The following is a 23,355-nucleotide window of genomic DNA, read 5'->3' on the forward strand; positions in this document are numbered from 1 at the left end:
CAGAGACAGAACCATTTTTAAATAGACACTTGATTTATGATAAAAATGGCACCACAGAGTAGTAAGGAAAGAATAATATTTTCAATAAATAATGTTGAGTCAACTGGCTATCCATAAGGGAAGAGATTGGCCATTACTTCATACCATATACAAAAATTAATTCCAGATACATCTAAAAGATGAAAAACAAAAATTATAGAAGATGACAAAAAGTATTGTAATTTTGGGGTAGGGAAGGATTTTCTTAGACGGGACATAAAAAGGATTAAATATGAAAACAAAGAATGCTAAGTTGATAACATTAAAATACCTTTATTTAATGATAAGACATTATTAAGAAAATAAAAAACAAGATATTTGCAACAATTATAACTGACCAAGATCATATAAGAGGATATTCAAATGGCACATAAACATAGGAAGAAATGTTCAGCTTCACTAGTAATCAGGAAATTCATATTATAATCACAATAAGATACTTCTACACACCCTTGAAAATGGCTAAAATTTTAAAAGTGAACGAAACAAATAATAACCAAAATGTGGAAAATAAGACAAAAAGAACTCTCATACACTACTAATGACAGGACAAATTAATACAGCTACTTTGGAAAGCTGTTTGCCATTATCCATTAAAGTTGGATATATGTACATCCTCTGATCCAGGAATTCCACCTTAGGCACCTAACAGAAATGTATGCAAGTATGCACCAAAAGACATATACAAGGATGTTCATAGGAACATTATATATAAAAGCCAGAAAGTGGGAATAATCCAAATGTCCACTAATAATAGAATGGATAGGTAAACTACAGTACATTCATTTGGTAGAATAGGCACAGCAATAAAAATGAACAAAGTACAGTTATCCTCAACACCATGAACAAATCATATACACACAACACACACACACTCACACACACAAATAAATAATGGATTATTCCATTTCTATAAAATTCTAAAACAGACAAAACTAATCTCGGGTATTGGAAATCACGTCAGTAGTTACTTTTGGGGTGTAAGAGGGAGCATATGGTAGGAGGTGGTTCATGAACACATAAATTTGTGATTTTCTGCACGTATACAATGCACTAGTAAAAATGTTTTAAAACATTTTTAATTATGTAGAGACAAGATTGAGTTAATTAAAAAGGTAACTAAGAACTCAACATGACATAAAAGAACTGGTAGATCTTCTTGCACTTAACTTGTATACAACTGAAAAATCCAATTGTACTGATGTGATATTTGGTAGCCTAGACCAAAATTTCACCTTGTAGTACTGTCTTGAGTTATTCTCTATCTGCTTTTGCAACAGTCTGTGTCTTAGAAAGGTACAGTCCCTGTCTTGGAAATGTAGAGTCTGTTTCTTGGAGATGTACCTCTTGTGTAACATCTTTTGTCCTATAGTTCAAATGGAAACTAGACAATAACTGGTGCTGTTCCTTACTAACAAAGGCTAAATTATTTACAAGTTGGGACATTGTAACAGGAAAATTGCTAAATAATTTCTTTCTATCCCACAGAAGCAGAGAAGCATAGAACAACATGAGGGCTATTTTCATTGTCAAGAAACTTAAGTTATAATTTTTTGCATCTTTTTTTTAAACAGGAGAAAAAGCCATTTTAATTATATACATACACATGGGAGTCCCACAAAAATATGATACATCAATTTTTTGCATTTTTTTTTTTTTTTTTTTGAGATGGAGTCTTGCTCAGTCGCCCAGGCTGGAGTGCAGTGGCGCCATCTTGGCTCACTGCAAGCTCCGCATCCTGGGTTCACGCCATTCTCCTGCCTCAGCCTCCCCCGAGTAGCTGGGACTACAGGTGCCCACCACCCTGCCCAGCTAATTTTTTTTTGTATTTTTGGTAGAGACAGGGTTTCACCATCTTAGCCAGATGGTTCTCGATCTCCTGACCTCGTGATCCACCTGCCTCAGCCTCCCAAAGTGCTGGGATTACAGGCGTGAGCCACTGTGCCGAGCCAATTTTTTGCATCTTTAAAACCAAAATAATTGGAGCAGTTATTGTGGATATACACTAATAAACCAAAAAGGAACAAACATTGTAGATCACTAGATTTTTATTATTTGATCTTCTTTGTACGAGCTATAAATATTCCTATGTTAACTATGTTTAGAAAGTAATATATAATTTCTACACATATATGTGAAGTTAAAATTATGGTTAATTACTAACAATCATTAACTCTGTGTGTTCATAGTGATTCTTTAAACTTTTCTGTGTTTGACATCTTTTATCATAAATAGTTGGGAGGAGCTTTGTGTAATTACATAGAATATGATCTCAACTGTATTTTAAAGTTCATCAAAACCTGTAAATAAACCAAAATGTTAACAATGGTCATTTCTGGATGTCGGTATTGTTTTTCCTCCTTACATATTGCTATAATTTATCTTTTTTTTTTTTTTCTTTTTTTTTGAGATGGAGTCTTGCTCTGTTGCCAGGCTGGAGTGCAGTGGCACGATCTCAGCTCACCACAACCTCTACCTCCTGGGTTGAAGCAATTCCCCTGCCTCAGCCTCCCAAGTAGCTGGGATTACAGGTATGCGCCACCACGCCCAGCTGATTTTTTGTACTTTAGTAGAGATGTGGTTTAGCCAAGATGGTCTCCATCGCTTGACCTCGTGATCTGCCCACCTCAGCCTCCCAAAGTGCTGGGATTACAGGTGTGGGCCACTGTGCCGGGCACATGTTACTGTAATTTTTCTATAACTAAATTGTCCTTTTTAGAAAAAATTTTACTTATTTTTTTTTTTAATTTATTTTATGTTTTTGAGATGGAGTCTTGGTCTGTCACCCAGGCTTCAGTGCAATGGTGCAATCTCGGCTCACTGCAACCTCTGCCTCCCAGGTTCAAGGGATTCTCCTGCTTCAGCCTCCCAGTAGCTGGGATTACAGGCGTGCACCACCATGACTGGCTAATTTTTGTATTCTTAGTAGAGATAGGTTTTCACCATATTGGCCAGGCTGGTCTCCAACTGCTGACCTCAGGTGATCCACCTGCCTCCACTTCCCAAAGTGCTGGGATTATAGGCGTGAGCCACCACACCTGGCCAGATTTTTACTTTTTAAAGAGGAAATACTGTAAATCACTGCGAAAACTAACAAAATTTGCTGGTTCATAAGAAAGCATTTCATCTTTGAACTTCCAAGTTAATAAAATCCCTACACTTTTCATTATTAAGAATATTAGGGGCCGGGCGCGGTGGCTCAAGCCTGTAATTCCAGCACTTTGGGAGGCCGAGACGGGCGGATCACGAGGTCAGGAGATTGAGACCACCCTGGCTGACACGGCGAAACCCCGTCTCTACTAAAAAATACAAAAAAACTAGCAGGGCGAGGTGGCAGGCGCCTATAGCCCCAGCTACTTGGGAGGCTGAGGCAGGAGAATGGCGTGAACCCGGGAGGCGGAGCTTGCAGTGAGCCGAGATCACGCCACTGCACTCCAGCCTGGGCGACAGAGCGAGACTCCGTCTCAAAAATAAAAATAAAATAAAAATAAAAAAAGAATATTAGGGGTTATAGTGCCATTTAAATACTGATGATACTCTTTGGTATGTCTTGTAGTAGGCATTGCAGACAATTTCTAATGCTTTACCTAATGTTTAATTAAAGGACTGAATTGAAAAAAGTGATGTAACACAGTTAAAGTAGAAAAATGTGGGGCTCAAATTCAATCTGTGCCCTTATTATTTGTGTGAATTTAGGCATGTTACTTAAACTCTGTGTCCCACTTCTCATCTGTAGAACGGAAATAGGACAACTGTCTTCCCAATATTTTTGTAAGGTTTAATTGAGAAAACATCTGTAAAACCTAATATGGTGTCTGGTCCATAGATTGTCTTCAATTAGGAGAGGGCTGAAAAAATTAGATAATATAATAAGCAGCTAAACAATGTCTGACCAGCAGCCAGTGCTGGATAAGTAGTAATCTATAGACCAGAATGATTTTTTTTCTGTGATCTTTTGTTTCCTACACAGAATGCCACGGTCTACTAGAATGGGAGTTTCAAGAGAGCTACTTCCCCAGTGCCTAGGACAGTGCCTGGAGGGCAGCAGGCATCCCATAACAGACTGCTGAAAGAATGGAAGCATGAACATGTCATTGCAAGGATGGACTGAAGAATGAATGCCCTCAGACAGAGACACCTTGGTTCACAGTGCGTAAGGGAAGATGAAAGTTGCTCTGGTTGTAGTGGGCATAGACTGAGCTATTACAGTGAAGACAGGTTTCACCGAACCTTCCTGGGGGCAGTGGCCACGGGGATGGGTGGAAGTGGCTGTCAATTTGCTGGGCTTTTAGGATGCTCTGAACAGGCAAATCTCATCAAGTGGCTTCTCCATCTAAAACCTGTGCCTGGTGTCCCTTTGCTCGTAGGATAAAATCCAAACTCCTTCCCAGGCCTATCAGCCTCTCTGCTCACCTCTGGCTACTCTCCTCCTCTCACTGCAATGTCTGGTTGCATTGGACTTTTTCCAGTTCCTAAATACTATCACGCCATCTTCTGCCTGCAGTACCTTCTGCCTTGCAACTCACATTTTATCCACTCATGTCTCACCCGTGTCTGACATCTAGTGTGTACATATCCTTCAGGTATCAGCTTAAATGTCACTTACTTGAGAATCTTCCTTAACAAAGATTCCTTCCCAAACTTGCCCACCATCCCAGTGAGGTTAGGGACCCTTCCTGTGTGTCCTCACAGCTCTCTGTATTTGTTCTACTTTAGCACTTCTTACCCTGTAAGGCAGTTTTGGGGTCTTTCCCTGACAATTAGAATGTAAGTTCCGGCCCGGCGCGGTGGCTCATGCTTGTAATCCCAGCACTTTGGGAGGCCGAGGCGGGCGGATCACGAGGTCAGGAGATTGAGACTACGGTGAAACCCCGTCTTTACCAGAAATACAAAAAATTAGCCGGCGCGCGCGCCTGTAGTCCCAGCTACTCGGGAGGCTGAGGCAGGAGAATGGCGTGAACCTGGGAGGCGGAGCCTGCAGTGAGCTGAGGTCGAGATCGCGCCACTGCACTCCAGCCTGGGCTACAGAGCGAGACTCTGTCTCAAAAAAAAAAAAAGAATGTCAGTTCCAAGATATTAATGATTTTCATGTTTTCTTTACTGCTTCACCAAGAGTGCCTAATGCCTGCCTAATACTAGACACTCCATAATTATTTGTTGAATAAAATGAATGAATTTCAATGTCTAGATTGTAGTAAGTTCCATGAGACCTGGTTTTGTGTTGGTTCCTGCATAATTAACAGAAGGTACAGTGTCTGGCACAGAGTAGTTACTCATCAAATATTTATCAAATAAATAAATGTTATGTAATACTGATTATCCATTTATACTTCATGTAAGTGCTTATTTCAGGGATCAAATGAGAAGAAGTTACTGTGAAATATTTCAGTTTTTTTCACCTTTTATTCTATTAATGCTTCCATATGTTGTGCTGCTTTTACATTCAATCACTTAGCAACACTTAAACATTCTCTACTATCTATGATATACAGCACCAGTGATACCAATTCCCAATTTTAAAAAATTTACTGTCTACCTTCATTGTTTTTATTGTTGTTACCATGTATTTTAGGTTTAGAATAAGCCAACCACAGGTCACCAAAAGCCCAAACAACAAGTATTACTATCTCTAACACTTGACTTTAAGTCTTTCATCAGGAACATAAATCAGATACCTGAATTCAATTACATCCCCGTGAAAACCACCTCAAATCACCTTTGTAAATACCAATAATGTGAACAAGTAAGTAGATTCTCAGAACATCAGTGTGCAATCCAACAATAACTTGGAGAAAAGTTAACCTTGCAAAAATATCCATCTCTTTCATTTTCAGAAAATTATATCTACAATTAAGTGGGGCAAAAAGGTGAACAAGGGCATCAAAAACTCCATTAGCCATAGGTTTCTTCTTTGATTTAATAATATATATACACAAACAACCTCCTAGGACCTGGAGGTTGTTGATTTATTTGTTTCGCGGGATTTTTTGGTAGATATCTGTCATTATATTTAAAGTTAATGTTCTTTTCTCATTATTAATTACACCAAAATTCATTCATTGTTGAATGGCTGAGCAACCAGGCTATCGGGGTCATTTTTTTGTTTGTTTTTTGAGACGGAGTCTCGCTTTGTCACCCAGGCTGGAATGCAGTGGCGTGATCTCAGCTCACCACAGCCTCTGCCTCCTAGGTTCAAGTGATTCTCCTGCCTCAGCCTCCCAAGTAGCTGGGACTAGAGGCACGCACTACCACACCCGGCTAAAATTTTTTTGTATTTTTAGTACAGACCAGGTTTCACCATGTTGGCCAGGATGGTCTCGATCTCCTGACCTCGTGATCTGCCCACCCAGGCCTCCCAAAGTGCTGGGATTACAGGCGTGAGTGACCATGCCTGACTTATTTTTTATTTTTTATTAATTATTATTATTATTTTATTTTATTTTATTTTGAGACAGAGTCTGGCTCAGTCACCCAGGCTGGAGTGCAATGACACTCCTTGGCTCACTGCAACCTCCGCCTCCTGGGTTCAAGTGATTCTTCTGCCTCAGCCTTCTGAGTAGCTAGGATTACAGGCATAAGCAACAAAACTGGCTAATTTTTACATGTTGGCCAGGCTGGTCTCAAACTCTGGACCTCAGGTGATCCGCCTCCCAAAGTGCTGAGATTATAGGCATGAGTCACTGTGCCCAGTCTATCGGGGTCATTTAATTTTTTTTTTTTTTTTTTTTAAGACAGAGTCTCACTCTGCAGCCAGGCTGGAGTGTAGTGGTGCGATCTTGGCCCAGTGCGATCTTGGCCCATTTCAATCTCCGCCTCCCAGATTGAAGCGATTCTCCCGCCTCAGCCTCCCAACTGGCTGGGACTATAGGCGCGTACCACCATGCCCAGCTAATTTTTGTAGTTTTAGTAGAGACAGGGTTTCACCATGTTAGCCAGGATGGTCTCCATCTCTTGACCTTGTGATCCGCCTGCCTTGGTCTCCCAAAGTGCTGGGATTACAGGCGTGAGCCTCCGCGCCCAGTCTGGGTCATTTAATTTTTATTTAGTGCATGAGCTGGTGATATTGAAAGTGCTGCAAGCCTTCTTATCAGAGCAGAATCTGCTAGTTAGGGTTTCTGCTAAATGATGAGCAAATCTGCAGCATCACTCTCACTGCTCATCCCTGTGGAGTGATTAACTGTAGCCAGAGTTAAGACCCTCAGCCAGTGGTATAGCAAATGGGACTGAGACTTAAGGCAATTTGCCCTGATGCCATAAATGCTTTTGAAATTGATTTGAATTAATTCATCTTTAAACCACTTAGTTTCAGAAAGGATTTATGACCATGTCCAAAGGCACAGTAAATAATCCAGCAAGATAAAAATATATGTATAAGTAAGTGAGGCCAGTGTGGCACAGGAGAAATACAGATGGGGCATCACAGGGCTCCTCTCCTCTTACCTGTGTACTGCAACCCCCTGTACTCGCTTATTGCCCCAGGAGGTTTTAAATTGGGCCAGTAGTGGAAAAGCATTTGCACAGCTGGAGGCTTCACTTGTGAAGGCCCATACGCAATCACATACAAAAGATCCTAAAGGAAACAGCAAGCATATTTTGACTTAGCATCATGAAATAAAAAGAAAGGTAGAGACTTCAACATTACCAAAGCAGTGAAAATTCTAATGGAGGGGTTGAGGTGAGTAATTTCCCTGGAATCTCATGCAGGCATGTTTCATAGATTAGATCCCGTTAAAACATTATATTTTTATGATTTATGTATTTACTGGTCCTTCTGTAAACGAGCCCTCACAGGTAGAGTACAAAGTACTTTATCTTCTAACAAATTCGTCTCTAATCAGACTGATGTTAAAGAAAGATTTTAGAGTAGCATAAGACAGTTTGCCAAATACTGCATTTGAAAAAATATTTCCCTAATCACATTTCTTAAACATTCACATCTCCTATTTGAAAGAGGACAGATTCTCAAGCAACCTTTCAAATTAAATAAAATTGTTTGTCATAACATATAATATTAGCTTAATTCCAAGAATAAGATATATCCAATTACTTTATCTGTCAAGACACGATGTTCTTAAAGTACCATTTCTGCTCTAAATGATAAATAATTAACCATTAAAGAAAGAATTATAGGTACTGCCACATCAAAATAATAGGACATCAATAAATTTGACCTAAACAACAGTTTTAATATGTAAACAATTTTTACTGTATTATACAAATTAAGTTTGTAACTATGGGTTAAATTTGACCCAAAACTTACTTTCCAGACTTCTTGTTTATATTTCATGAGGCATTCCAGTAATTGACAATGATACACTGTAATGTAGAAAATGTAATTCGTACATGAAATGTAAATACCAAACAAAACATCCTTTGATATATATATATGTATATATAACAAATTACTTCAATATGACTTTTCAGTCTCTAATCATTAAATTAGAAATAACTTCTGTCCATATGTTCATACTTAAAAAATATCACATAAGCCCTTGACCTTATCAAGCTTTGTCCCAAGGTCCTTGAGAATTATTTCATGCTTCGTGTTAACAACGGAAATATTTTTAAAGTCCCTAGTAATCATACATTCATAAAATAAACTTGTACCAACATAAGATCTACATAGGAAAAAAAAACTAGCCCAACAGAATCATAATAAAAGCTCATATTTATTGAACATTCATTATTTGCTAGATATTGTAGAAAGAGCTTTATACGTATTATCTCACAATTACCATGGTGCAGTTAGGAAACTAAGGCTCAGTTTCTAACTTGCCCAAGGTTGAATGGATAGCAAGTGACAGACTTAACGGATTAGAGTGGAGTTTTATCTTTTCACCATCAATTCCATTTTATAGAGGAATTTTTAAAAGCTACACGACAGCAAGATTCCTTGATTTGCCTATCTTCACTTGGGGAACAAAGATACTTTTGACCTAGTTAGATGCCTTTTGATACCTTCCCTAATCTATATTCCAGGCTTATGCTGACATTGAAGCAGTTCACACTTTATTCACCAATGACCTCCATGTCATTCAATCCAATGGACATTTTTCAGTCTGCATCTTACTTGACTTTTCAGCCACATTCAGTACTGCTGACTACTGTCTCCTTTCTGAAATACTCTTTCCTTGGCTTCACACTATGAATGACCCTCCCCTGTCACCTGTGGTGGACAATACTGTTACTACTCAACTGCTGTCAACACCCTTTTTGTCTTGTCCATTTGCCAATTGATATGGTTAAGTCGTGTGTCCCCACCCAAATCTCATCTTGAATTGTAATCCCCAGGTTTTAGGAAGACACCAAGTGGGAAGTGATTGGATCGTGGGGGCAGTTTGCCCAATGCTGTTCTCGTGATAGTGAGTGAGTTCTCACAAAATCTGATGGTTTCATAAAGGCAGTTTTCCCTGCACTTGCTAGCTCTCTCATTCCTGCTATCTTGTGAAGAAGGTCTTTGCTTCCCCTTCACCTTCTACCATGATTGTTAAGTTTCCTGAGGCCTTCCCAGCCATGTGGAACTGTGAGTCAATTAAACCTCTTTTCATTATAAATTACCCAGTCTCTGGCAGTTCTTTTTTTTTTTTTTTTTGAGACGGAGTCTCGCTCTGTCACCCAGGCTGGAGTGCAGTGGCCAGATCTCAGCTCACTGCAAGCTCCGCCTCCCGGGTTCATGCCATTCTCCTGCCTCAGCCTCCCGAGTAGCTGGGACTACAGGCGCCGCCACCTCGCCCGGCTAGTTTTTTGTATTTTTAGTAGGAACAGGGTTTCACCATGTTAGCCAGGATGGTCTCGATCTCCTGACCTTGTGATCCACCCGTCTCGGCCTCCCAAAGTGCTGGGATTACAGGCTTGAGCCACCGCGCCCGGCCTCTGGCAGTTCTTTATAGCAGTGTAAAAACGGACTAATGTACCAATACACAGACTACAAAAGCAAGATACTTTCCCAGAGCCCCTTGCAGCTACAGGTGGCCATGTGACTCAGTTCTGGATAGTAAGAATGAGGAGAAAATCTGCTGGGGAGCTTCTGAGACATACTTTCTCCCTCTGATAAAACAAAAGAGGGACACCAGGAGACTTTTCTCTTAATGACTCTGTTTGATCCTATTACCTGTTTTTGCACGTAGTTATGTAAGGTTATAACAACCTCCACAGTGGCAGCCTTCTTGCAAACATCAGGGGAATTCCAAGATCTCAGTCCCCTGATATTGTGGAGCTATCTTCAGGACTTCCTATTAAGTAAACAACCAATGTGCTTATACTTTAAAGCCTCTGTCAGCCAAAGACATCTTAACAGTGCAACCTCTCTGTCTCTTTGAAGAGCTCATCCTCTTCCACTGGGCCATTATCTGTTGAAGTTCCTGAAGGCCTAGTCACAGAACCACTCCACATTTCTTTCATTCTCTGCTCTCCCCTAAACAATCTCACACTCATTCACAACTTCAGCAGCCATCTATATGTAATTCAATGAAGGTCACTGGACACTTGTGTGTGGGCTCAAAGTTGATTAGCTCTAGTCCAAAGCTCTGTTCTGAGCTCCAGACTCATAATACAACTACCTAATTACCAGCTCCTATTAGGTGTCTCAAAGATACCGTGAACACAACACGTCTGAAACAGATCTCAAGATCTTCCCTCAGAGGCCTGATCTTCTTCCAATGCCTCCTTTATCAGTGAGTAGAACCACTGTTACAGTTTGCATCTGTGTCCCCACCAAATCTCAGGTTCAGTTGGAATCCCCAATGTTGGAGGTAGGGCCTTAAAAACTTAAAAAGGTGATGGATCATGGGGGTGGGTCCTTCATGAATGGTTTAGCACCATCCCTTTTGTGCTATTCTCATGATACAGTTCTCACAAGATCTGGTTGTTTAAAAGTGTGTGCCACCATGCCTGTAATCCCAGCACTTTGGGAGGCCGAGGCGGATGGATCAAAACTCCTGAGGTCAGGAGTTCAAGACCAGACTGGCCAACATGGTGAAACTCCGTCTCTATTAAAAATACAAAAAATTAGCTGGGCGTGGTGGTGGGCGCCTGTAATCCCAACTACTCAGGAGGCTGAGGCAGGAGAATTGCTTGAACCTGGTTGCAGTGAGCTGAGATTGTGCCACTGCACTCCAGCCTGGACAACAAGAGCAAAACTCTGTCTCAAAAAAAAAAAAAAGTGGCAAGTCCCCTTCTCTCTCTTCCTCCTGCTCGAGCCATGTAAGACGTGCTTCCCTTTTGCCTTCTACCATGATTATGAGTTTTCTGAGTCCCCCCTTACAGAGAGGAGCTACTATGCTTCCTGTACAACCTACAGAACCATAGTCAATGACACCTCTTTTCTTTATATACTACCTAGTCTTAGGTATTTCTTTATAGCAATGCAACAACAAACTAATATGACCACCATGCATCCAGTTAGTGCATCCAGAAACCCACTCTAGCCACTATGTTACCAAGACTTATCAATTTTACTTCCTAAATAGCTCTCAGATAGATCTGCTTGTTCTTCAGTTTCAATTGTCCCTGCCTTTGAAGTGCTTAGACAAATGCAATGACCTCCTTCCAGGTCAATCTATACACAACGTGGCTTCTTTTCAATCTGTTCTCAACTGCAGCAGGGGTGACACACACCACAGCCCACTCAAAGTCCTTCAGCAGCTTCCCATTAGATTTGGAATAAACACAGGCCTCCCTAACAGAGCTCACAACACCCTGCATGTTCCAGCCCATGGAACTTTAAGTCTAACGTCACACCAGGGAGCCCTCACTCTGAGTTCCAGCTACACTGATCCTTCAGTCTCAGATGTTTGCCATGACACATGAGATTCCTCTTCCTGAACCATCCCTCCTTGTAGGCCTTGTTCACACTACTCATCCTGCAGTTCTCAAACCAAAGGTTACTTCCTCAAAGAAGCCCCCCTGACTTCCTCAATAAAAGCAAAATTTCCTTTTATAACATCTTATAGCATAACGTACTTGAAGCACTTGTCACAAGTGAAACTTTACACTTGATTTTATGATTATTTGATTGTCTTCTCGCCCCTCACCCCAACCATATGATAAGCTTCCTGAGATGAGGATGGGGTCAGTCCCATGTCACTAACCATGGAGCCCCCAGTGCTTAGCACATGGTGGATACTCACTGACTACTGATTGAACGGTCGCTCTAGAATTGGAAATTTGGTCTTAAGTCATCACTGAATTCTCAAGTTCAGATGTTCCAAGACACTTTCTCATACAGTGTCTGCTATTCTCCACGGGTATGCTATGTGAACCTTGTTCAGAGCCGTCCACTGACCCATGAACGTACCTGGACGGTTCCTTTGTTAAAACAGCTTCCCCTCCCAGAATGCCCCATTTACCTTATCAATAAAAACTCTGTCCCGCCAGGCATGGTGGCTCATGCCTGTAATCCCAGCACTTTGGGAGGCCAAGACAGGCAGATCACTTGAGGTCAGGAGTTCAAGGCCAGTCTAGCCAACATGATGAAACCCCATCTCTACTAAAAATACAAAAATTAGCCAAGCATAGTAGCAGGTGCCTGTAGTCCCAGATACTGGGGAGGCTGAGGCAAGAGAATTGCTTGAACCCAGGAGGCAGAGGTTGCAGTGAGCCATGCCACTGCACTCCAGCCTGGGCAACAAAGTGAGATTCCATCTCGAAAAATAAAACAAAACAAAACTCAGTCCATAATTTAAAACTCATCCTTGGCCCAAGTGACACAAAGTCTTTTCTGATCATTTCAATCCATACAGCTCCCTCCTTCTGATGAATTAACACTGTCTAACATATTTATTTAGTACTCCTATGTACTACATTACATTGTCAACTAATGACTTACGTAAATATGCCTGATCTTCCCAATTAGACATAAGCTTCATAGCAAGCACCATATCTTATGTTTTTGTGTGGTTTCCACAATGCCTAGCACAGAGCCCTGTATATAGAAGGTGCTCAATGAATGCTGGTTACTTAAGTAAGATTGTGCTCTATCCTTGATACACAATCAGCCATAAGGAACAAGTTGCCAGTTGTGCTTCTTCCAATAAAAATTCAAACAACAGAACGATGACCTACTGCTTGGTCCCAGAGAGCCCCTGGTGGATGTTGCCTCACTTAAGTGCTTCCTATATCACAAGACTAGTTTAGGGTCCCAACTATGATTCCTAGTATAGAGTAGCTGGTTATAAACATTTCCTCATGAGCAAATGAAGATACAGATTTTCAAATAATAGATGTAATTCTGTCTGACCACAGTAGTTTTCCAGTGAAACATTCAACTCAACATTCAACTCCAAGAAGAAAACGGCAAATTGTAGGGATTCACTACTTATTGAGAATTTACAATGTGTTAGTCACTAAAGTAAGTACTTTACATATATGTAACCCATTAAATCTTCACGGCAGCATTTTAAAGTACTGCAGGAAGAATTATTTCCATTTTATAGATGAGGACACTTGGTTTCAGGGGGTAAAACACTTACTCAGGTTCACTAACTGGCAATTTGCAGGTAAGCTCAGATGTGAATCCACATATGACTAATCTCAAAGCACCCTGCTTTACTACCCATCTAGCTTAGAAATTTGGACCAAACTCTCATGATGAGACTCTAATTAACTAGATTCCAAAAAATGGTTTTATTAAGGACATAATATATAATAAATATAATATTTTGATTATTTTAAGCCAGATATATAAGATATAATTTCCCCATATATTTTTAATTATATCTATATAATAATCATAAGAGATTTCATACTTAAAGAATGCTACAGACTGAATGTTTGTGCCACCTCAAAATTCTTCTGTTAAATCCAAACCCCCTAATGTGATATTAACAAGTGGAGCCTTTAAGAGGTGATCAGTGCCCTTATAAAAGAGGCCGCAGAGAAATCCCTTGTCCTTTCTGTCATTTAAGGACACAGCAGAATGACAGCCATTCATGAACCAGGAAATGAGTTCTCACAGATCATCCAATCTATCAGCACCTTGATTTTGGACTTCCCAGCTCCTGGAACTATGAGAAACAAATGTGCATTGCTTATAAGTCATCCAGTTTATAGAATTTCTGTTATAGCAACCCAAATGGACTAAAACAGAAAATTGGTACTGAGAAGTGGGGTGACGCTGTAACAAATAGCTAAAAATGTGGGAAAGGCTTTGGAACTGGGTAACAGGTAAGGGCTGGAAGAGTTTTGATGTGCAGGCTAGAAAAAAGCCTATATTGCCATGAATAGACCTTTAAAAGGAATTCTGGCAAGGGTTGAAAAAGAAAAGAGGAAAGCAGTAGAAAAAGCCTCAATCTTCTCAGAGAATACCTAAATGATCCTGAAGAGAATGTTAGTATAAATATGAACAGTAAAGGCAATTCTGATGCAATCTCAGACAGAAATGAGGAACACATTACTGGAAAGTGGAGGAAAGGCCATCCTTGCTATGAAGTGGCAAAGAACTTGGCTGAATTGTGTTCGTGTCCTAGTGTTTTGTGGATGGTAGAACTTGTGAGTGATAAAATTGAATACTTGGCTAAGAAAATTTCTTAGCAAAGTGTTGAAGGAGCAGCTGGATTTCTTCTGACTGCTAATACTGTAATAAAATGTGAGGAGAGAGAATGATCCAAAGACAGAATTCTTCATCAAAGAGGAAGAAGAACTTAAAGATTTGGAAGACTCTCAGCCTATCTGTATTGAAAGGATAAAGAAGCCTGTTAGGAAGAGAATGGTGAGAGTGTAGCCAAGTGACCAATTAATAAGATTAGTCAGCTATCTCAACAGAAACCAGGAGGTATTGTCCAAAACAGTGGAAGAATGACCCCAGAGGCACTTCAGAAATTCTCTGCACTGCCCCTCCTATCACAGACCCAGAGTGCAAGGACCCTGGGGGAAAAATCATTTCAAAGGAGAGGCCACCAGCACTTTTGAGACTTCAGGGCATGCCACACCCTCACAAGGCACCTTCTCACATTGTAAAATTCAGTTCTATATTCCAGTGCCTCACTGTTCAGCTGCCCTTTGGGCAAAGCAGCATGCACTGTACCCAGAAAAGGCATGGGGGTGTAGTCACCTCCACCTAGATTTCAAAGGATGCCCAGGAGAGCTGGAACTCCACCCTGAGAGAGTCATGGGCACCGGACCCCAGCCTGCAGAGTGGGGCCCAGGAAGGGAACCACTGTGGGGCCAGGGTCACTGTAGAGAGCCCCACCAGGGCAATGCCCAGCAAGCCATGGAGGCAGAGCCACGCAAAGCCATAGGGGCAGGGAATTGGGGGCCCAACCCCTACACGGCAAAGCTGCCATGCAGGGCCACCACCTCAGTGGGCCCAGAAGACAGAACTCTTACCCCAATGGGTTTGGAAGGTGGGACCTCCACCCCAGTGGGCCTGGAAGGCAGAGCATCAAGTCGAAGAAGGTAATTTTCAAACCTTAAGGTATAATGTTGTTGGGTTTTAGACTTACTTGGAACCTGTTACCCCTTTTTTCTTTCCCATTTCTCCCTTTTGGATGGGAATGTCTATGCTATGCCTGTCCAACCATTGTATTTTGGAAGCATATAACTTGTTTGATTTCATAGGCTCACAGCTGGAGAGGAAATTGCCTCAGGAAATTGCCTCACCCATATCTGATTTAGATGGTATTTACATGAGACTTTGGACTCTTGAGTTCATGCTGAAATGAGTTACAATTTTCAGGGCTATTGGAATGGAATGAATGTTTTACATATGAGAATAACATGAATTTGGGAAAATAAGGTGGAATACTATAGACTAAATGTTTGTGTGTCCTCTCAAAATTTATATGTTGCCAGACATGGTGGTTTATGCATGTGATCCCAGTACTTTGGCAGTCCACGGCAGGAGGATCACTTGAGGTCAGGGGTTTGAGACCAGTCTGGGAAACATAATGAGATCTTGTCTCTAAAAAATATTTAAAAATTAGCCAGATGTGGTAGCACATGCCTGTAGTCCCAGCTACTCAAGAGGCTGAGGCAGGAGAATCGCTGGAGCCAGGAAGGTCAAGGCTGCAGTGAGCCATAATTGCACTACTGCACTCTAGCTTGAGTGACAGAGTAAGACTCTACATCTAAAAAAAAAAATTTTAATTTGTATGTTAAACCCTAACCCTCAATGTGATGGTATTCAGAGTTGGGGCCTTTAGGAAGTAATTAGGTCATTAGGGCTGAGCCCTTATGCATGGGATTACTGCCTTTATAAAAGACGCCCCGGGAATTCCCTTTCCCTCCCACCATTTAAGGACACAACACAAAGATGGCCATCCATGAACCAGAAAGCAGGCCCTCACCAGACATCAACTCTGCTGCCACCTTGATCATGGACTTCCCAGCCTCCAGAACTGAGAGAAATAACTGTTTACTGTTTATCAGCCACTCAGTTTATATTTTTGTTATGACCCAACGGACTAAGACAGAAGATGACACTCCAGACTTAGAAGCATTAAGATTTTGAAATAAAAAAAATTTCCTCATTCTGAGTCAGACGTTCAATTATCATTTATTACATAATTAAGTAGATAGCAAAAAAAAAAAAAAAAAAACCACAGTGCCACCAGATTTGTTTACTTTCCAAATAAACATTAAATGAAAATAAAAATGAGTTTATATCTTAGCACATGTTTTGGTCAGTTTTCCAAAGTTATTTGCAATTATACTGACAAACGGAAATCAAACAGAGTAAATGTGAAAGTCTGTCCAACATCACTAGTAATGGAAGAACTATAAATCAAAACAATGATATATTGTTCATCTGTCTAACTCTACACAAATTTTATAATAATAATGACAAATCACAATGAGACAAGTACTTTCATATACTACTGGAAATACTGAAAATTTCTCAAGTCCTTTAACTCATTAATCCCTCTTTTATTGGTTTATTTTATGGAAATAATCAGAAATATAGTAAAAGGTTTATGTTTAAGGATATTTGTGTGCACTGGGGTAGCCAATTTACCAAAATATTAACAGTGGTTATCTTTTGTTCTTAGAATTGCTGGTGATTTTTATGTTTCTAATTTTACTATTTCTGTATACTTATATTCAGTCCATTTCCGGTCATGTTCTAAAATCATGTCCTCACATATTCTAAAAATATCACGAGCCAGCAAGATCACTCCTAATAGCAATAGGCAAGATAAATTGATTCCAACTCAAAAGTCTGTTTTCTACACAGCTCCATGATGATGACCTTCTCACATGAGAACATCTAGCCTGCTTGTTTGATGTCTTGTTTAATTACTGGCATTAGAATTAGTCAACCTTTCCAATTTTCACTTACCTGGATTGGATGTGTACTGCATTGCAATCATTAGCATGGATGATGCAGAGAGGTTAACATGGGCAGGTACGCCTTCTCTCCTTGAGGAGCCCACTGCAACCAAAAGTTCTTTGATTAGACACAATTTAATCTCTACATATACCTGTTACTTTGCACAGAGCATGAGAGATAAGAAGGAACTTAAAAAAAAAAAAAAAAAAAAAGCTCCAATAAAGCTAATGGAAGTTTTGCCCAAATGAAACCACAAAATGTGTCCTGGCATACAAATGCTATAGTTGTCATCTCCATAGGAAAATCGAGTGAGAATGCATAAGGAGACAGAACAGCGCCAGAAAGTGATGTAATGGCTTTATCAGAGTTGTACTTAGATGGGATCTCTACCTCCAAGATGTTTGTATTTAGATGGAAAAGAAAGAAAAAACAGAATCCTCTATGTGCCCAAAGATAAAGCCATGTTGAAGGGTATCCCAATGAGAAAATAAAAAGGAAAGGTTTTTAAACTCAAATTGAACATATCAACTTTTAGAGATGCAGATGAAATAATACTTTAATTATAATGTATAACATTAATTTAGTTACAATACAAACTCTAAATCACATATTATAAAAATAATGATATATTAATTTAAAAATTTTCAATTTTCACATATCATTAAACAGTTTTATTCAAACCTTCACATGTAACTCCATCATCAATGTCTTCATTACCATAAGAACCACTTTTTTAGTTTTCTAGAGCTTGCCATCTTCATATTCATCTGAGTTGTTTGAAATAAAGCAATTTTTGAATCTGTGAATAACACAGTTGCTGGGCATTTTATCCTACGCCAACAAGCATAAAATCACAAAGCAAACTGGTTTCTTTAAAATCCACCTTATTGCTATATAATCATGGTCTCCACTCACAAACTGCTTTTAAGACATCTTTAGGTGGCTTATTTTAGATGACATCAAATACCATATTAAATTTCTTTGTCTCTCTTTTTTAAGAGAGTGTATCAGGTCACCCCTTTAAGTATTCAAAGGTAGCACTGATGGAAGCCATTTGGGGAAATACATTGTCTCCGAAGAGGACTTTCTTTCTTTCCTTTTTTTTTTTTTTTTCTTAGACGGAATCTCACTCTTGTTGCCCAGGCTAGAGTGCAGTGGTGCGATCTCGGCTCACTGCAACCTCCACTTGCTGGGTTCAAGCGATTCTCCTGCCTCAGCCTCCCGAGTAGCTGGGATTGCAGGCACCCACTACCACACCCAGCTAATTTTTGTATTTTTAGTAGAGATAGGTTTCACCATCTTGGCCAGGCTGGTCTTGAACTGCTGACCTCGTGATCCACCCGCCTCAGCCTCCCAGAGTGCTGGGATTATAGGCGTGATCCACTGTGCCCAGCCCCAAGAGGACTTTCTTATTTCAAACACAGTAATTGAGAGAGGACCCACCTAGTAAAAACTTTATTAGGACTCAAATATAAAATAAATTCCTCTTTTCTCAGGGAAAATTGCAGAAGCAGAAGAAACCTCTCCTTACACTTGGGCTTGTGTGGCAGAGTGCCAAGCATGAACAGAATGGTGTACAGAGAGCACAAAACCCTCAAAAAGTCAACCCTTACATTTCTAAACATAATCGAGAAGACCACTGCCACGAGCAACAACAAAAAGCAAATAACCTCAAAATCTGCTTTATTTTATTTTATATTAAAGTACAGTAGGTGTGGATTATATCTCACCTACATCCAAAAAGGATAACTTCTAATAAAACACATGTATAACAGAATCATCAAAACACCAATAAAAATTTGTCATATAATAAATCAGAGGAGATAAAAATTTTTTAACACAATTCTTTTCTTTTTACATAAAGGAATTTGGGCACCAAAGTAGACAGTGGCCGTTAAAACAATTTTACAAAAATAAACAAACAAAACACATCTATCACTAAGTTCTATTTACTTAAGTTGGCTTTTATTAATCGCTTGCAGCTAGGCAGCTGCTAACCCACTAAGCAGGTGATACTCAGGGAGATAAACTAGTTTGGCTCCACAACTTATTAAATAAATAAGTATTAATAATTAGACAGGCCGGGCGCGGTGGCTCAAGCCTGTAATCCCAGCACTTTGGGAGGCCGAGGCGGGCGGATCACAAGGTCAGGAGATCAAGACCATCCTGGCTAACACGGTGAAACCCCGTCTCTACTAAAAAATACAAAAAAACTAGCCGGGCGAGGTGGCGGGCGCCTGTAGTCCCAGCTACTCGGGAGGCTGAGGCAGGAGAATGGCGTGAACCCGGGAGGCGGAGCTTGCAGTGAGCTGAGATCTGGCCAGTGCACTCCAGCTTGGGTGACAGAGTGAGACTCCGTCTCAAAAAAAAAAAAAAAAAAAAAAAAAAAAATTAGACAAAGATTGGGGATCAATTCACTGCTCTTAGACAGTCAAATTGATTAATCAAATGTGATTAATCAAGAAAAAAGAACTTTCAGCCAAATGCTAAGGAACAAAGTGCAAGCTGCTCTCAAACTGTAGCCAGGGAGTTTGTTCAAATTCAGCTTCTTTGGGGCCAAAGAAGACACTTCTGGAGAGTCAGCTTGGAAACCACATTTTCCAGAAAGTACATGTTTAATTAATAAGTACATCAGGTGATTCTGATGCAAGCTGGCTTTGGACCACTGTTTGAGAAGTACTATTAGAGGGACGAGAAATAGGGAAGAAAATGCCCAGTAAGGTGTCCTGGGGCAGGAGGAATAATTGCACGCCCTGTGCCCTTTGTTAAAGAAAAGAAAAAATAAATTCTTGTCTCAGACATATTCAAGAAATACACACACACACACACACACATATATATATTCTTGTTTTGGGACAAGCGTTTCACCTTTGTTTAAATTCATCTCAAGCTTTTTAATAATATGCATTTAATAATATGTATTTCTCAACAATGAAAACTGCTATTAAGGAAGGCTGAGAGTCACTGTAAATGGAGACCTTTAAAAGTGGGAGAAATGCCCACATGTCTCAGATGATTTAGGTGAAGTCTATTTGCAGAATGGTCCAAATGGCTCAGCCACCTCTGGATGTCCCCGCTATTCCTACAAATCCATACTCTCCGTCAAGAATGACCAGCCAGGAGGTCAAAAGCATTCCCCTGGCTCAAGCCTAGAAAATTGGCTGCAATACTTACATAAACAGATGGTGCCTTGCAATTTCCTAGCCTTCTAACAGACTGAATAAAATCATTGCAATTCTAATTTAATAAACATGCACAGGCACACATCATTTATTGAATCTTGTTAAAAAGGCATGATGTAAACAGATGTGCAGCTTGTCCCCATGAGGGTGTAAAAAGCCAAGATTATAAACAATAGAAGGGAGAAGATAATTAATCAAAATAAGAAAGTTTTGCATTTAATACTGTGCTCAGGAAATACAATTAAAAGTTCTCAGTCCTATTCCCTATCCTCCCAGCATCATCAAAACAACCATTACCATGATCTCCTCCCTCCAGGAATAGTAACAATGCCTTAATATGTTCCTGCATTTTGTAGTTCTGAATGTATTATTATGTACAGCTCTCATATGACTCTCATTCAAAAGAGGAATTATATGGGAAAAGCCATTTTATAAAAGAGAGATCATCAAGTTATTTGCATGACAGCACCAACCTAATTATTCGGACTACAGGCCAAGTCACTTGACTTCATAGCTAATGCTCTATTCATTTTCTGTCTATTTTAGACAGAAATAGATTATTTCAACAACTTTTTTGGTCAGTACTTCCTGTATACTAGACATTGTTCTAGGTCCTGGGGATACAGTGCTAAAGACAGACAAGTCATCATTAAAAAGTAAGGAAACAACAGGTTCTGGAGAGGATGTGGAGAAATAGGAACACTTTTACACCGTTGGTGGGACTGTAAACTAGTTCAACCACTATGGAAGACAGTGTGGTGATTCCTCAAGGATCTAGAACTAGAAATACCATTTGACCCAGCTATCCCATTACTGGGTATATACCCAAAGGATTATAAATCATGCTGCTATAAAAACACATGCACACGTATGTTTATTGCAGCACTATTCACAATAGCAAAGACTTGGAACCAACCCAAATGTCCATCAACGATAGACTGGATTAAGAAAATGTGATACATATACACCATGGAATACTACGCAGCCATAAAAAAGGATGAGTTCATGTCCTTTGTAGGGACATGGATGAAGCTGGAAACCATCATTCTGAGCAAACTATCTCAAGGACAGAAAACCAAACACCGCATGTTCTCACTCATAGGTGGGAATTGAACAATGAGAACACTTGGACACAGGAGGAGAACATCACACACTGGGGCCTGTCATGGGGTTGGGGGAGAGGGGAGGGATAGCATTAGGAGATACACCTAATGTAAATGACAAGTTAATGGGACTCCAACATGGCAGCATACCAACGTGGCACATGTATACATATGTAACAAACCTACATGTTGTGCACATGTACCCTAGAACTTAAAGTATAATAAAAAAAAAAGAAAAAGAAAAAAATACAGACAAGTCTTTGTCCTTATGGATCCTAGATGCTAGAGCTGTGTTACCGATATGGTGACCACTAGTCACATGTGGCTATTTAAACTTAATTAAAATTAAATAATATTAAAAATTCCATTCCTCAGTCTCACTAGACACATTTTAAGAGCTTAGTAGCCACATGGGGCTAGTGGCTACTCTACTGGGCAGCACATTTTTAATGTTTTTATGGAACATTCCATCATTACAGGAAGTTCTGTAGACAGTGCTATTCTACAAGAAAGGGCAAACAGGTACTTGTGGCAAAATGGAAGCAGTGCAAGGGAGTAAAGAGAAAGTGATGGAAAGTCCTGTTTTAGCCAGAGGGTAAGAAAGGGCATCTTGAAAGATGTACTTGAGCTTAAACCTAAAGAATGCAAGGAAGCAAATAATCATGAGACCATTTGGGAGAAGGACTTTGAAGACAGATTAAAGCATGGAGCAAAAGCAAAAGTGTGGTGCCTTTGTGAAACTGCAGAAAAGCCAAGCCTCCTGGAGCAGAGTGAAGACAAGGAGATGTAGTGATTGGAACAGGAAGGTAGGTAGGGGTCAGGTCATAGAGGGCCTATGAGCCAAGGAAGGGCACTGAATTTGATTTGTAAGAGTGATGGGAAGCTAGGTGGTTTTGCTGAGGGAAGTGGCATGATCTGATTTACATGTCTGGAGGATAGCTCTGGCTTTTTGATGGAAAGCAGAAGGTAGGAGGGCTAAAAAGGTAAGCAGGGAGACGAGTTCAGAAGCTACTGGACTGGCCCCAATGAGAGCTGGTGGTAAGAAATGGCCTGAATGGGGATATACTGAAATGAATTCCACTGGCCTTATACTTATCTAAAGGGTGAAAGTAAAGGAGCCATCTGGAAGGAAGAAACACACTATGGTGTAAGTTTTTCAATGTAACAGAACCATTTCCCGTATTCTGCCAGACTGCACTGCCTGGATTAAAAAGTGGTCTCACCTCTACGCGGGCCTCCTACTTGTGTGAGCGGAGGTAATTGTGTTCCATGAGATAGGGTTTAAGCAAAAGATGTCCATGCCTTCAGAAGGACATTATCAGTTAAACATAAAAGGAAGACCAAGACAACGTGACCCAAGAGCCTATGCAGCATTAAAATATTTGCAGAATTACAGATTAATGAAAAGTCAGGGACAGAATGCCCATCAATACTGTGGAAGTGTTCTGTCAGATTCTATGAGTCCAAAAACTGCTACAATGATTATTGTTATCATACAACAAACTCTAGAAGAAAAAATTCCAAAGCCCCAGCAGATGGCCTCTTATCTTAAGCAATATTTAAGATGATGAAATTTCAGGACAATGTGTGAATTTTAACTAGGTATTGGAATGAGTTGCAATGGGATTTGATATGTCTGTGATTTGACTATGCATTTGGCCTGATATACACCTGCATAACATCACATGATATTTACAGGCAATTCTCATACATTATTGCACGGTCTTCACAACAGACATGGGATGTGGACAAAGGAAGTTATCCT

General features: G+C 40.1%; 1 protein-coding gene across 3 annotated transcripts in view; it reads right to left on the reverse strand.

Annotated features, from left to right (window-relative positions):
- Positions 1 to 23,355, reverse strand: part of UNC79 (unc-79 homolog, NALCN channel complex subunit) — a 287,744-nt gene that overhangs the window by 204,570 nt on the left and 59,819 nt on the right. For all 3 annotated transcript variants that reach the window (XM_033191506.1, XM_033191504.1, XM_033191507.1), the window contains 3 exons: positions 17,315 to 17,407; positions 8,300 to 8,355; positions 7,480 to 7,609 (listed from right to left, as the gene is read on the reverse strand). In XM_033191506.1, the coding sequence (XP_033047397.1) occupies positions 7,480 to 7,609; positions 8,300 to 8,355; positions 17,315 to 17,407 (279 nt within the window). The remainder of the gene's footprint in view (positions 1 to 7,479; positions 7,610 to 8,299; positions 8,356 to 17,314; positions 17,408 to 23,355) is intronic.

Source organism: Trachypithecus francoisi, unplaced genomic scaffold (assembly GCF_009764315.1).
Source record: "Trachypithecus francoisi isolate TF-2019V2 unplaced genomic scaffold, Tfra_2.0 Lachesis_group3, whole genome shotgun sequence".
NCBI lineage: Eukaryota > Metazoa > Chordata > Mammalia > Primates > Cercopithecidae > Trachypithecus > Trachypithecus francoisi.